The 16,614-nt window shown below is 44.0% G+C and overlaps 1 protein-coding gene and 1 long non-coding RNA gene across 2 annotated transcripts; both read right to left on the reverse strand.

The window, feature by feature from the left end:
- Positions 1-50: 50 nt before the first annotated feature.
- oaz2a (ornithine decarboxylase antizyme 2a) lies at positions 51-6,472 on the reverse strand. The gene is given in 6 exon segments (XM_028959122.1): positions 51-1,793; positions 2,033-2,118; positions 2,469-2,641; positions 3,276-3,356; positions 3,358-3,424; positions 6,226-6,472. Coding segments are annotated over 6 exon segments (645 nt in total). The 5' UTR covers positions 6,333-6,472; the 3' UTR covers positions 51-1,662.
- A 2,789-nt stretch (positions 6,473-9,261) lies between these two features.
- On the reverse strand, positions 9,262-11,345 carry LOC114767342 (uncharacterized). Its single transcript, XR_003742929.1, has 3 exons — positions 11,123-11,345; positions 9,520-9,740; positions 9,262-9,436 (listed from the first exon to the last, which is right to left on the reverse strand). It is a non-coding gene; the product is annotated as an uncharacterized LOC114767342 (long non-coding RNA).
- Positions 11,346-16,614: the final 5,269 nt, after the last annotated feature.

The raw sequence follows: 16,614 nt of genomic DNA on the forward strand, positions 1-16,614 counted from the left end.
GTGACCTGCATTTAGGCCCATAAAATGGTGCACATACACACACACATAGAGACGTTTGGTACAATATTTATTACAGGACCTCTCCCAAACATACAGAAAAATTCAAGGTATATAAGATGGATTGTCATTAATTGATTACCTGCTTGACTGTAAACAAAAATCTAGGCTACAAAGAATCATTCACCCGACAAGACAAGCAGAAACGCTCTGTATTTATTATGTTAACAGCTTATTGTCATGGCTCAAATCATGGGTCAGGTAATTAAGAACAAGCCTAAACACATGCAAAAATGAAGCCCACAGTGGGATCCCACATAGAGACAGCACTTGGCACCCACAAGCAATACCATGTTCCATTGAAATAAAAACCGCACAAAGTAAAATCGGCTACGGGGAATGTAGGTGAATGTTGGGATGAACTTAACACGCTGCAGTGCTTTAGTTCCAGCACGGGTTCCTGCTTCCCTGAAGGAAGTGCTACTGCGTGGAGGCGCCCTTTATTTTACAGACAACGTTGAAAGGAACCTTGGTGTTTGACCATTTCTTTGGCAAATTATAAGTTCATGGACACTGCAACACAAATACAAGGTGCTGGAGTTTTCCTCCCAGGTGACCCAGACACCATCCTTTGAATCGCTTGTGTACACCTAAAGTGCTCGAGTCATTTTCCATAAAGGGCTTTATTCATGTGGGTGGTGAGAAGACTAGGAGACATACTAACTTTCTACAATAAGACTGAAGTGAATGAGCTCATTGCACCTCTAGAGCCTTTCTGCAGGCCGGCCAGTCATTTCTCAGGTGTGAAAACATGTATTATGTAGTTAATGTGTGTGTGTGTGTGTGTGTGTGTGAGAGAGAGATAGAATGCATATGAATGTTGACCTGCACACAACGGAATGGAACACAGTCTTGATGGGCTCAGCGTCCCTCTCTCACAGTAGAAGCAAATAATCAATTTCTGCATAGGAGTGAGAGAAAGAAAACTTCATTGTAGCCAAGGGCTGCACACCGCCTGCCAGAACCAACGCACTATCCTGCCTCCCGGAGTCCTCACACATGGTACGAAAGTTCCAACTAATAGCCTAATTCCACACGAAGGAATGGTGATGTGAAAAACCACAAACCAAAATGTCATTTAAACTACTTACACTTAAGAAAAAATTAATTCCCCCATATCAGACAATCACACATGAGCTTATAGGAAACGGTTTACAATCAGCCTGCTCCAGTTCCCTTATATGATTCCCACCACACCTATGAAACATGATCCATTGTATATAAAGTATACATACAGTATAAAGAGTATAGACCTTGTAGATATTTGGTGCAATCTATTGGATGATATGCTCTGTTGAATTATTTTATAGCACCGAACAACTGAAGGACAAAAGCTAAACAAATAAGGACAGGCAGAGAGACAGGAGCCAAACCAGCAGGGTGACAAACGGGCGTGACTCAGTCAGACAGCAGGTCCACACTCTATACCCGGTCCCCCTTCCAGAGCCTGAGCTTATTAGACGACCTACAGGAACCCTAACATTCTCAGGAACTGGCGAGAATCCACCGGGGTGGGAACCCAACAGAAAGGGACACAGTGCCAGGTTCGCAGACCAGCGGGAGGAAGGCAGCGGTTTGAGGTGGGATCAGGTGTCTGGAGGGCTTTCACTCCTCGTCGGAGCTGCCGTGGTCCAGAGAATAGACCATGAACAGCAGGTCAGGGCGTGCCGGCACCAGAGGATGGCCTGGCTTCACAATCTCAAAGCCCATGTAGTGGAAGGTCTTCGTGATGGGCACTGGAACGAGACAGTCATAGTCAACTCAAAATGCTCAAGGCATAAGAGCCAAGAATACAGTATTTAAAAGCAGAAATGAGTGACCTGCAACTAATAGAACAGTTTAATTAATAGTTTTGGGATCTTAGAAGAGTGTAGAACTTTGTTCCATCCAAGCACCATCATTCAGTAAAGAAGATGTAACCGATGTTGCTGCATTTGAACAGGACACGGAATGCGACGAAAGAACACTTCCTTACATCGATCCTCTCTGCTTTTGTTGAACCACAGGAACACATAGTTGACTTTCAGCCGCTCCTCAGCGAACTCCAGCAGGCTGGTGAGGCTGCAGGACAGAGGGGAGGGATGACGCATGAGTTTTACATAATCGCCTCAACTTACATAATGACGCAGTGGCAGCAGCAGAACTCCTCAAATTAGCCTGGGAGGGTGCTGCACAGGGTGATGGGAGCACGTTTTTTGGTACACGGCCCCACCTTAGGTGATTTTGGCTTTTAATGAAGGGTCATTACTATTCATGAGCACAATGCAATGGTCAAATTCTTTAATACTTCATCCACAAAAGCTCAATCATATTTGATTTGTTACTATATAAAAATAAACAATAAGGGATGCTTGACAGACTAAAATATGTTGGTTTAAAACCAATATTATCCAGATCTTTAGGTGCCGTACCCTTCTTTGCTCCCTTCTGGGATGGGTCCATCAGGAACCTCCAGGAAGAGGCTTTCGGCTGAGAGCACGGTGTCCCAGCAGGAGGTCCTACGCTCGCTCAGCTGATATTGAAAGTGCAGGACGGCGGGGGTCCCATTCACCGGCACAGCCTGCAGCACAGTCAGCCTGTTGTCCTAGTGGTGGAGTGGGGGAAGGTCAGAACATCAAACCAGAGAATCCATTTTGTGCATTACACAACCCCTGCCCTCCCGCTCACGCAACCAGATGTCTGTGCCTATGCGCGCCACTCAGCAGACCAGTGACGTTTGCGGCGCTGGTGTGATTGGCCTGTCTGAGCTGCGTGTCACCTGTCTGGAGCTTATGCAGAGGTGACACCACCACGCCTAAAGCAGCTTTCAGACTCTGCACCTGCACTTTCCCACCACCGTTCCAGAAGCTCCTCCAAATACAAAAGGTTTATTAATTTAGAAGCCTGGGAAAGCTCGTAACGGTGACGTCAACTGGTGCTAATTATAGAGCTGATTGTGTGACTTTTGGTCTAAATGTTATTTAAAACCATCAATCACACCATGCCATTGTTGACCAAACTTTGCATGATTAATACTTTGATTTTTTAATTATTTTTTTTCTTCCCAGCAGCTCGACAGAGACAACAGGAAATGAGGGCGGCGGCAGGGCGAACCACAGCCTCGTCCCTCTGGCTCCACAACCATGGCCACGTTTCTTTTCTAAGCATTACGCCACATTTGGCCAGATGGTGGGAAATCGGGGGCCTGGGAAGGTTTTGGGAGAGGGGCGGAGTCTCACCTTGTGTAGTGGTACGCTGAGAGAGTGATCCCTGCCAGTCCCTCGCCCACCCGGGATCTTCGCTAGTGGGTGAGGGGCATCAGGAGCACCACAGAGGCCCTGGGGCCTGGTGCCTGGTGGAGTGAAGCCGGGAGCCCACTAATGAAGAGCTGAAACGGAGAAAAAAAAAAATGAATCACTTAAAACAAAACTTCCATTGCGTAACATGAATGGCTATCACTTATTCAACAGGTTCCATATTTACTTTTTATATTCCCTGCCTGAGGCCTATTTCTGTTCGGCTTTCAGCACTGACACAAATCACACCTACGATATTAAATCAACTTCAGTGGCTCCACAAATAGTCCGACTGCGGCGGCGGCGGCTCCTCCCCACGCAGTCAAGCCAGAGCGGCGTGTCAGAGCCAGCCGGCAGCCATGTGACTATCAAACCTTCTGCCTGGGCTCCACGGGCTCTTTCCAGCCACTGCAAACGCAGTCATCCACTTCTCTTTTCCACAAGTAAACTGACTGCTTACTTAAACCCTTTTTTTTTTTTTTTTTTTTTTTTTTTTAACCATGAAAATAAATTCATTTGAACGACACCTATAAAATGCCAAAGCAATTATTAAAGATGAGAGGGAAAACTGATCAGCATGCTGAACATTTCAATAACCGAAATAGAAACAAGTGTCCTTGACAGACACTAAAAGGCCCAACACCCCAGGCTGCGAGTGGCAACGTGGGAACACAACACTGCTCGCCGATGGGTGGAAAGCACGCATCACAAACAAGCGCATGATCAGTAAACACGTCCGCAAATAGCTGCACGGCTGGGAACACACATTGCTGCCGTTTTGAGTTACGGCTCGGAGTCTCAGGCTGATAATAATAGCATCTGTGCTCCTTAAAAAATGAAAAGATCATATAAAAAGCAGCCTGACAACCTACAAAGCCACATCAGTCCTAAATTTGAGTCGCAAAGAATAGCCAAGAATGAGATTCTCCTGTTGTATGGACGGGCCAGATTACCCAGAATACTGTGGGGTTTTATTGCTCTGGTAACAGCACCGGTCACCTGGACAACCCAATCTGCATAGACATGGACATCAAGGCCCACAGAGATGCGGTTGATGAGCCGGAAAGCAGGACGTTCGTGCCAAGCAGCCTTTCCTCTCGGTGCCATAAACACGGCCCCACATCGCACCTGATGCTTCCAGGCAACCAGCTAGAACGCAACAAAGCCAAACCACAGGGCTTTTCCACGGTCCAAATGCCAGCTTGTTTTGAAAAGTGACACCTTCACCCCGTGACATTCAGGGCCCTTTGATACGCAAAGAGTGCCCTCTGCATGAGAGGGCAGGGCAGGCGGCAGCTCATGTTTTTAATGAAGTCCTATCCAGACTGCTGCTCTGGTTACAGGGTCATCCTCAAATGGGAAATCGGGTCATGTTTTCAGCATTCCAACAAAGCGCACGCATGTCCCAGAAAGCCCGACGTGAGAAGAAAGCAGGCCAGGCTGAATCAGAGTACAGAACATCGTCTCAGCTTTAATCGGAAAGATAAGCGGAAGAATAGAAATGAGATTACTAGGGGATGGCAGGAGAGCAGGGGACTACATGACCTGCATTTTGTTAATAACATAAGTGCGCGATGCGCTGGCGCTGCCAAGGCAGGCGTGAGATATCAGAATTTCACACCTAAAAATGGCAGGAACTGCAGCAGCTGCCTGGGGGGAAATCTGCACGGTTGGGCCAGTCGGCCTGTTTTCTTACGAGCGCGAGGATGGCAGACGTCCAACCAACACCCCATCCAAAACAGGATACCAGGAGTCTTCCAGGGAAAAAATTAAAGAGCAAAAAATCCACACAGAACCCTGTATGGGACGGACGGACCGTGTTTTGAGGAATGCTCGGCACTGAGGAGCCGCCCCCCAACCCCCACATAAGAGCGGTGCGTTAAAAAAGTCACGGCCCTAATTTTAACTGGGTAATGCTTCAGGTCACATGACTCCACTATTGGCCACATTTTAGGAGCTGGAAAGAAACAGGAAAATCAAGTATCCTGCCAGCCATGGACCTGAGCGTGGAAACACTGCAGATTGTGAGAAAACATGATCACAACTCGCACAAGATTACTTAAAAGCAAGCATGTGATTTAGTTCCTGGTGACATTAAAAGCAGCTGCTGGCGGAGGTCAGTTGCATAACGTGGGTCCGATGTGAGGAAGCTGGTCCACAGACAAAATGTGGGTCCCACAGAACGCAGCATCAGTTTCATCAGCATCCTCCCCCACCCCCGTGCATCCAGACACCACAACAGGAAGCAGCGTCCCTGGTCGTGCAAAAGCCGATTAAACATGAAATCAATGCCGAGAACACGATGAGCCGCGGTGCGTGCACACGATGCACCTCCTGAAATAGCGAGGACAACCGCTTCATTGTCATCATTTGATGGCAGCGTGATTAGAGTGACGTCATCGATCGAACCGCGCTTAATGCCCGAACACTACAAGTTCTCTGTATGGGGCTTGTTGTCCCACTTCGACCCATGCGTGGAAAAATGAAAGTGCTCCGTATCGCCTTCTTGGCAATACGATATCTGTTCAGGCGGTAAACAACTTCTCAGGCTGGGCGTTAATAACTTAATAAATCACTGATAAAGTGCACAGTAAAAGCACACATTTGACCCACGTCCATTAGCAGAAATGTACACATTACACACACAGTAAAAAAAAAAAATACATAAAAAATATTGAATACGTCTTTCACGGGTTCTGGATGTTGTAGTACAAATAAAGGCCACTGCTACTTTTGTAAAAACTGATTGAACACATAAGAAGTTAATGAAAAAGTTGAGTCTGGAAAAAAAAAAAAAAAAAAAAAAGTCAGAAATATGTATTTCAAAGTATTCAAATGGCGTAAAGGAGAACAAAAGAAAATAATGCAAATCTATCGAAGGAGATGAACGTACCTATCCTCGGTATTACGCATGATCTCTTCGAAGGAACGCAAAAGGGGGGCTTCTTGACAACCAAAGCAATAGCTATTTAATAGAAGTTCCACAGAGTAGTTAAGCATCCGTAGGTAGGCCAAAGTATAGAAAAATCTCTATACCCGTGAGATATAGAGCAAGGACGTCAAACAAGAGAGAAGAGCAAACATGAATGCTTCTCGCCGGCAGCCCTGCGCCAGTCTGCCTTGCTCGCTACTGAGGCTGTGCCGCCTGCGCGGCTATTTAAAGGCCGGCGCTAGGCATCATGGGTAAATGTTGGCGGCCACGCGCGATCTTCTTGCGTTTCTCCCGGATGCGGGACGCTCTAACGCAGATGAAAGCGTGTTGTTTGTGTAGATTTGGCTCACGACACACGGGGCTGTGCTGATTTCAAAACCAGAGTATTCAAAAAGAAAACGTCGGAACGTTCTATAACGTCTTCTACGTCATTCACGCCGAGGCTTATGGGAAATGTATTTTTAAGATGTGTAGCGAGTTACCGCTGCAGATGGCTCTGAAACACGCGTTTTAGACGTAGAAGAAATCTCTCTGTTTCTGTACGTGTGCGTGTGTGTGCACATAAACAGACAGAGAGAGAGAGAGTAAAAATGCATATAAATAATCAATAAGTTGGCCATATCTTTGAACAAGTTTCTTGATCTGTGTGTGCATGGAAACAACTTATGTAAGGGGAACGATGGAAGGGACCCTCTGCCAAGTGGATTAACAGATCGGTAACAAAATACCAAGCTTGCCACTTGATCCTGGCAGAAAAGCCGACCTGTGTAAAATTTTCAAAAGCGAACAAAGATCAGGGTCTTTATGAAAGGTTTAGGTGTGTGTTTGTTCATGTAATACATACAGTTAAGTTGTAAAGTATAAAGTTGTAATTGTTTAATGTAATGGTGTGATGCTAAATCTTTTGCATTTTACAGTAATTGTACATGAGTTTAGATTATCAGATGTGTTGTTGTACTGTGAAAACTGTCCCAAAAAGGATTTTCTTTTACATTTGGCAAAAATATAAAAGGAAAGCAATCCCAAGTTTCATTGTTTCAGATGTTTCCATTGCCGATGCCACACCCCTGTTCACCACTGTCGATTACATGCCCCTGCTGAACAAGATGTAAGGAGATAGCAGTAACACAGCCAGAGGGTTAACACATCTACCCAAGATAAAATATTAAGCAGCGCTAGAAGGGAGAACAAAGGATGGAAAATTGGACCAAAAAGGAGGCCCTTCTCTGTTTACCAGATGGTGACGCTTGATGAACACATGAGAATAATCAGGGCCAGGCCATCCCAGAGAAAGCGCCTCTGCCACCAACGCTTTCCCCTGGAACCGTAGTGTCGTGTGCTGTGATGTAGGGAGCGATTCGCTCTGATCAGCTCCGCTGCTGACGAGGGACGCCCGCCAGCGCTAAATTGCATTCCTTGGAACAACCTTCTTGATCTAATTAAAGAGCCCATTGTATCTCTTCCGCTCTGGCACGCTCACGTGTCCGGGAAATGTATATTTACACTGTCAGGTAATCACAACAAGCGCAGAGGAGCCGAGATGAGAATTCCTGGCCAGTCCAATTGTCCCACCGGTGGAGCAGGATGACACTGCCTGGAAATTCACTGGTGGCTGCCCAAAACATGACTTAGGTCTGTTTGGTTTAGGGGCGAAGTTCTCCCTGATCTGTGAACACAGGAGCTACTTTTTGGTTCCAAACACGTTTCACCTTGAACTCCCACTGCCCCAATCCCCTCTAGAAAATGTTTCGGTATGTGTGCATGGTTTGGAACATGTTTAAAGCCAAATAAACAAGGTTCTGCAGTTTATAAAAAGTTGAGGACACTTGCATCAGATGCAAAACCTTTTCGAAGATGGTATTAAGATTCTTCGTCGTCACACATAAGAATTTGATCTGTAAAATGGAAAAGATTGTGGTTTTGTGCATTTGTTTTTATCTCTTTGTACCTTAGCTGTGCTGGCACGATGCACCGGGTATCGCGTTCGTGCAGGTGAGAGATGCTCGCAGGTGAGCATCTCACATCACATGCTGCCTCATCAGCACCTCTCCATTCCCATGGCTGACAAGAGCAACGCCTAAGCTGATTGTCTCCTGCTAATACCTGCCTCACAGTTTCCATGGAGGCCACCCCCAAGTGGGAGCGAGAACAGATTATAAATGTTCCTCAAGTTGATTTGTTGTCCACAGCAGACAAACATGGTTATGTCATTAGTTAATCTTCCTAGAATTCTGGGAAGACACTTGAACTGACCTGGAATGCCAGAAAGATCTTCTTAATGCACCAGTAAGCATCATGCATTAATGAGATGTTTCATAATCCCGGAATATATATGCATTTATTCCTCGATCCAAGAATATATATATGCATTTATTCAATTCAAAATAATCCTACATGAGTCATGTACACTGGTCAGCCACAACATTAAAACCTCTCATTACAATTGCTCATTGCATTAGGCAGCAAGGGAACAGCCAATCCTTGATGCTGATGTGGTGAATCATACCTGGTCCACCCAGCGTGATCCTTCGTGATTCTGACTACTATTGAAATGGCAACCATGTTAGTCTCAGACCTAAACCAATAAGCAATGGCAAAGTTTGGCCTGGTCTGATTATTTTGCATGTATTATTATGTGTGTGTGTGTGTATGTTGTTTACCAAGTTTAAGTTCGTAAAACCGAGAGCTCCTCCCTCACAGCCACCCTATCTGCTGATAACGTCTTAGAACCAGATACCACAGGACACCTTCAGAGGTCTTGTTTAGTCAATTTCTTGACACAATACTAGGCATGTAGTTTTAATGGTGTGCTTAACTTATTCATACACGTTAAAGAATTCACTGGGATGGCTGGGGCCATGATCTTAATTATTGATAGCGCTCCAAAGAAGACTTCACAGTGAGTTCCTTTGCTCCTTGTTCATAGGTTTATTGGTTTAATTGTTAACTTCATCCTTTCTGCCTGCTGGGATTATGACTCCACCCTAAGGCAATCGAAGCATTTTGTGCCACTGCCAAGTCTGTACAGGGAACTGAGTCCACTGCACATATGCAGAAAGGTCAGAGTTCTGGCATATTCTTATTTCTGCAGAGGACGTCTGGCCTCTGGCTCTGTGCTTTGTTGCATAACCCTCCTGCCCCACTGCTCTTCATGCACTGCAGCGGAGCCTTGCTGAGAGGAGACATTAGTGAAAGAGCTGAGTGCAGGCATTTCAACTTGACTTTGGCATTGAGATGAATACTTTATGCACTTACGCAACCGCTGCTTCTGCTCCTGCTTTCATCCAGACACCGGTGATCGTCTGTGTTCAGATTTAGAGGCTCAGGTGGGTGTGAAGACAACTGCCAGTCCTGTATCCCGTGCTGCCTATCACAGGTATCAAGTGTCTCTCAGTGTTCTCTCAGCAGTGGCTGCCCCAGACTGACCTGCAGCAGGAGCTCAGTTGTCCACGTGCAGGTGATGCAGGGATCACATTCTGACATGAGAATAATTTGTGAGATTAGTTCAGTGACGCAGACCATCACACATAGAACATTATGTCCTGCCTAGTTTAGATGGGTAAAATGAGGATCTGCCACTCGCTGGAGATTCTGGTATCTCGTGTCCTTTGAGAATTATTGTCGGAATGGAAATGTACAAACTGCCCAGTCATGTGTTTTCTGCAAGTTTTTTCTGCTGTGTTCTTGATGGTTTGTTTTAGATGATTTTTTTTGTTATTAGATTTATTTACAATTATGGCCCTTATACAGAGTGACTTACAATCAGTAATGAAAATTAAGTTACATTTACATTTTTTATTAAAATTAAGTGAAATTAAGTCATTGTGAAACACTGCAGCACAGAACATGGTGCACACAACGAAATGTGTCCTCTGCGATCAACCCATCACCTTAGTGAGCTGTGGGCAGCCATGAAAGTGGCTCCTATGTGGCAGCTTGCCGGTGTGTGATTTTAAACCAGCAACCTTAAGCCACCACTGCCCCAATGGGCACTTTGTGGTCTTTTGGTTAATGGGTGAGTGTCTTACCTGCTAGGCTACTACCTCCACCACTACTACCATTCAATTTCTGTATTCATTTTCTACAACGAGAAAACTATGTTCACAATATTTAAAATAATGTACATATTCCATTAAATAGTTTCCATCCCCCATCAATCCTGCTTTTCATAATTCACAGTCTACTGTCCATCCAGGAGTCAAATACTGGTGCACACAAATACTGACCCATTAGCCTACCAGCCATTATCATAAGAGAAGCCACATCATTTCTATGCACTCCATACAGTGCTAGGTGGCTGCAACAAACAAGTTTTATGTCACTAGGCTATATGTATGTCTTTGCACATGGAGGACCTTTGTCAATGTCACACCAAGTTGCCATTAATTAGCCAGGTTGGAGCTTGCTTGAAATGGAAGAACGTCATGCATCCCCTTCATGAACTTTTAGAACCACATACATTCTTACAGAACTCTAATAACAAGTACATGCTTTGTAAAAGTAGAAAGTTACTCTCCATCTGTTGAACCAAAAAATTGAAATATGTAAGTATGTCAGGTTTAGGAATAACATAGCTTATGGGCAGATCCTGAGGAGACATTCTTATTTTTTAGCACTGACAACCTTTGTGAGGGCTATGAGATCCCATAAGCAAATATTTCCATTTTTATCTTGGGGTTCTATCTAAAGCAACATTTAACGCAAATTCATCTAGAAATGAAAATGGATGTTTGTTTGCCTAGTTTAGCCCTGTCTCTAGATGGGATCTGGCCTGTCAGCAACATCCTGCTCCAGGGGAAGGCCGAGCCCTGAGTGAGCTGTAAAGGTGCAGGAAGTGCAAGGGGTCGTGGGAACTCACTCACTACTGCCATCGCCACCGGTCACAGAGAAGCAGGTCCATTGGAAAACACCAGAAACTGGAGAAAAGAAAAGAAAAAAAAGATCTCACGGAAACAGAAGAACAATGTGGAGCCGCTTAGCCGTTTCACACACCAGCTGCCCATAATGGCAACGCCGGCACAGGGTGTGGGGTCTGTGACTCCAGTGCATCCACGGCTCAGGCTGTAGTAGCTCATTGACAAAAAAACAGACCTGTTTCCCACGGCAGTGTTTCCCACATCTTTTGTTTACGCTGTAAGCCATCCCCTGGTTTGCCCTCGGAGTGGCCGGACATACAATGACATAGCCAGCGTTTGTCATTTCTTATCTGTATGAATATAGATTTTTTACACAATTCATTAATGTGCAGCAGATTCATTCAGCTATCCTGAAATCACAGTTGTGATTTCTGTAAGTAAGATTAGCATGTAAGGAATCTTACAAATTTTTACATTTATCTATTCACCAACTTTATCTATTACAGTATAAAACAAAACAAAAAATATGATTGTATTAAACAATCATAACGTTTGTAAATGTTTGAGAACACACACACCAAATCCTCATAATCATATTCATATGTACTTATTCATACGTATATGTACTTGTTGACTTGTCTTCACAATCTTTGCAAAATGCTGATATATTTGCTAATGATAATTTCAGATAGTGGTACATGATTGCATAGCAAATATTTTTTGTCACATTATTGTATTAAATCATAGTATTGGATCACTTATTAAATCCATTAAAGTATCACTTATTAAATCGATTGTATTTGAGTTTATATAATTGTCTGTTCTCGCATGCATCGTGGTCATGTTTAACCGCACCGTCAACTGCACTTTACAGCCTGCCTTGTTTTCATCCATTTTTTTCTGCCACAACAATGACCCTCTGCTCCGCCGTGGTGATTAACCGACCTAGTGTTGGGCATTTTTGCACCGTGTTGTTATTCCCGCTGCTGCTTCAGTCTCTGTGGTTCTGTTACAAAGCCACCTCAGGAAGCTATGCCAGATATGTCCGGAGCTCTTGTGCTCTTCCCAGCAAAGGAACTGAACTGTAGAATAACAGTGTTACACTGCGTCAGGCCTTTACAATCCAAATTGCCACGAACTAGGCCAAGCCGCACAACAGGGGGTTTAGCCAAGTCCATGTTTGTGCCGACTCTTGGGAATTCTTTCCATACTTCCCCGGTTAGCCAACATATGCGTGACTGGACCTGAGCAAAACAAGACCCTGTTGCTGAACAAGTCCAGTGTCAAGGTATTTCTCAATGGACAAAGAACAGCAATTTTCTAAAATCTGCTGGTCCACCAAAAATGTATAATCTAAAAAATATATATGAATATAATATGTGTGTGCCATGTCACATTTTACTTTGCTGTGTATTTCTTCACCATGGCTGTGGGGTCTGTGTTTGCTTTTTTTGAAGTCTGTGATTTGTTTGGCTTATGGCACAGGGTGCACAGTAAGTGTACAGCAGCATGTGGTGGGAAACATGTAAACCGGATGCCCTTTCATTAAGAGGAAGCCGCAAAACAGGAGGGGAGAAAGTTTTCAGCGGTACGTGACTCCCGGCCACTTTTCGTCTGTCTGTCTCTCCTGCGTTTCCTCAGGATCTGACATTTATTTCATCTTTGCTACACCCCTGTCCTCTGCACGCAATCACCTGGAGGGGAAAAAATGAATGCGTTGGCGTCTGCTTATCTGCATGTTCCTCTGTTCCTGAATATGGGAACAAGTAAACAGATGCCTAAATTTAAACCTCATCAGTGAACTCAGATCTTCATTTAAGGTGCAGGTCTTCACAATCTGCTTTAGGCCTGCAGCCCTACACACACCAGGCAGATGTTCAACCTCTGTCTAGTTTATCCAACCCAGGAACTCTCTGACAACAGGAGCAATTTTATTCACTTTTTGCATTCATTGGGTTTACATTTTTGTGCCTTTTTGGTGTATGCAGGATATACTTTGTTCAGGAAAAGGTCGAAACATGTTTGAAATTCACACTCAGCCAATTAGTATAACAAACAAGCCTCCTTAAAGCAGTCAGATAAACAGTGTGCGGTCCTGAACTGTGTATCAGAGCACTGTGAATCGTCCTCAGTGCAGAGTCTGGTGGAAGGAGGGGGGCATGTGACCCTCTGAGCTGCAGCATATGTCCCGCGGAAAAGACACTGCTGTCAAATCTCAGCATCTTCAGAATGAGACTGACAGGACACAGTGTTGTTGCTAACAAGCAGTGGGAAATGGAATTTTACTAACTTTGTGACATTCATTATTGTTGTGTTAAATTATTTCATTAAATGTTTTGCTCACGCAGTAAATATTTAAACAGTGAAGTGCCCTTTGCAGAATTTGAGTTGACGTGGCACATTCAGCAACCATGTTACGTAGGGTTACGTGGGCAGGTTACGAGGTTATGATATCATCATTTTTCCTGCAGGAATCACATTTGGGCCAATATGTTGTGTGATCTATTCAGAAAATGCATATGTTAAGTGCAGTTAAAACATTTTTTATTGTACCATTCTGAAATAAAAATATTTCTCAGCCATACATATTACTTATGCACAATGATATAGTATATATGCACTGTTACACTAAGCACATTTCATATTCCTATTACTTCAACATTTAATAATTCCATTCCCTTTATACATATATATGTAAATTTCCTCTACTGGTTTGGCTTGTGTCAGTCATCTTCTTTCTTTTCGTCTGCTCACGTACGTAAATGTCAGTTGTCGGCTAGGTGATGAACACATTCTGGATCAAATGTCTGATGGGACACAGTGTACATTACTTGGCCAGCAGTGTGATGTTACACCACAGACGGAACGTGACCTTCCTTGTCCCTGCTCAGCCAGCACCTAGATGTAAAGCTTTCGTGGTCACCTTCAAATAGACTCATTTGGTTATGCAAAAGCACTAAAAGTGAACATCCTGACCTTGGAGTCAACTCCAGTCTGAAAGCATAATAGTTATGATAGTTAATGTGGCATGGGGTAAGGTGATGTGATGAGATCAATCCAGTGGCTCCATCTACTGTCCAAAATTGTGCTAGAAAGAACCATGATCAACCAGATTAGCTGCCACAGCCAGGACTTTTTTTCCCAGCTAGAACCAATAGCTGTGTAGATCTTAACAATTAAATTAACAACTAACAAAACCAATCTACAGTCATGCTTAATTGCATTTTTCATGCATGTCTGTATGTCTGTGTTATTTAGCACCACTAAAGCAATTTTCTTTATATACACACTTTAGAAATATTTTTACTATTAGCATTATGACATCAGGTCTCTATTATATACACATTCTGTGTAATTTCCAGCAGTTCCTGAGCCATGACACTCTTTGTCAAGTACTTATCTGCTGAGAAATGCTGCCTCTTATGAAAGTGAAAGTGAAGTGATTGTCACACAGTGCACACAGTGAAATTTGTCCTCTGCATTTAACCCATCACCCTGAGTGAGCAGTGGGCAGCCATGACAGGCGCCCGGGGAGCAGTGTGTGGGGACGGTGCCTTGCTCAGTGGCACCTCAGTGGTACCTTGGTAGATCGGGATTCGAACCAGCAACCTTCTGATTACGGGGCTGCTTCCTTAACCACTAGGCCACCACTTTCATTATTATGTTCATTATTAAGGCCATTATTGTACAACCCTCTGCATGACACCGTTGGAATTCCTTTATGTTGCTCTTTTTGTCCACAAGGGAACACTGTTGGCTGAGAAATGCAGGACTAACACCAACAACAGCATTCAAAAGTGAAATACTCCAGAAACACTCCAGAAAAGGAAAAAAAAAAACACTGTGGACCTAAAACTTGTATGACATCCTGTTCTGATATGAGTTGAACATAGTCCAGATGTTCAGAGATGTGCTCCAGAAGGGGGATGAACCGAGTGAGAATCATGGTGGACAGGGTATAATGGTGGCAGGGTGGGGTGGGGGTTAGTAGGTTTTTTTAGAAGACTGTAACCGAGCTAAGGTCTGTTACCTGGTACTAAACACTCCATAATTGATAATAATTTTATTGATTGTACAGCTCTTGCTAAAGTCCAGCAGTGAAGAGACTGCAGGGATGGTTTCCTGGATATTGGGGAAGGGGTGGAGCAAGGAACATACCATGGCATTGAGCTAGAGAGGAGATGGAGAAGTGAGTCGAATTGGCGATTTTTAAAGAATGACTTGTGTTTTATTATTTATATTTTTAAAACTGTATTTATTGAAGTTTTTTTATATATATAACTTCATAAACAGAGTTTGCCTTTTAACTGCAACAACGTTGTGTTTCCATCCCTGCCACCATCACGGCCTAGATGTCCTGTCCCCCTTACAAAGACTGATTTTTCATATGTTAAGACTGTGCGCATGAATCAATCCCTTAATTTATATAACAAATTTCATGCAAATACAAAACAAAATGCTTTCCATAAAAAATAAGTGGTAAGCCGCATGTATCCCCAGCTATAAAATCTAAATTCTATGCTAAAATACCCTAAACAATTGTGTATATCTAAGTGGAAATACACGTAAACAGAGATGAAGGTTTGTAATCATTCCTTTACCCTTTTTTGCCTTTGAAATACATATTCTGAAAAAAATTTCCTGACCATACACAAGCAGGATTGGGTTTTTTACACAACCATCAGAGGGGGCTGTGAGGTCAGGAAGAGGCTGCAGCAGATGGGGAGCATCATGGCTGGGCTGACATGTTTCCATGAACTTATCCAAACAGCACAAAGAGCAGCACACTGAAGAACAACTGATGTGGGAGGCAGAATGGGAGAAACCCCCTCTCTCCCCCAGATCCTAAACCAGATCTTTAAATCGAGCCGAGGAGTGGGAGAGAGCGGAGAAGGAAAACACCACGAGTGAAAACTGGAGAGCAAGCAGAAGCTCTGACTGCACCGATTTTCAAGATTTTCAACAGAGCTACACCCGGACTAGGGCGTAATAACAAGAAACCACATAAACAGTAGAAAAGCAAATTATCTTATTATATGACTTGTAAAAATGGTAACAAGCACAATTATCAGAGCCTGAAAGTCCTGCCACAACATAACCCATCGACCAAAACCTGGTCAGGCTTCACGGCATACTGGAAAACATTCCAGTGACTTATAAGGAAAGCGATCTGGTGCCCATTCCAAAAGCAGAACCGCGTCACAACCGCGCGCTCTAAATAAAGCCACATTCTCACACCTCCGGGTTACGTCAGTAAGGCAGCGTGGCCCACGGACCTGCATCTGGAGCCAATCGGCTGGCCAGCAGGCGCCTCCCTTATCGGCTTACCACTCCTCTGTTTCTCCTGAGCCTGGGGCGCTGGCTTATTAATCGCTCAGTTTTTTCTTTTCTGTTTCCACTGTAAGGTAGCATTGATGCACGCTGTCATGCAATGGCCTGTGCATGTGGTGAAGTAACTTTTAAAGCCATTTTCGACTGATTCAGTTACAGTGAT

The sequence above is a fragment of the Denticeps clupeoides genome, chromosome 17, assembly GCF_900700375.1.
Source record: "Denticeps clupeoides chromosome 17, fDenClu1.1, whole genome shotgun sequence".
Taxonomy (NCBI): Eukaryota; Metazoa; Chordata; class Actinopteri; order Clupeiformes; family Denticipitidae; genus Denticeps; species Denticeps clupeoides.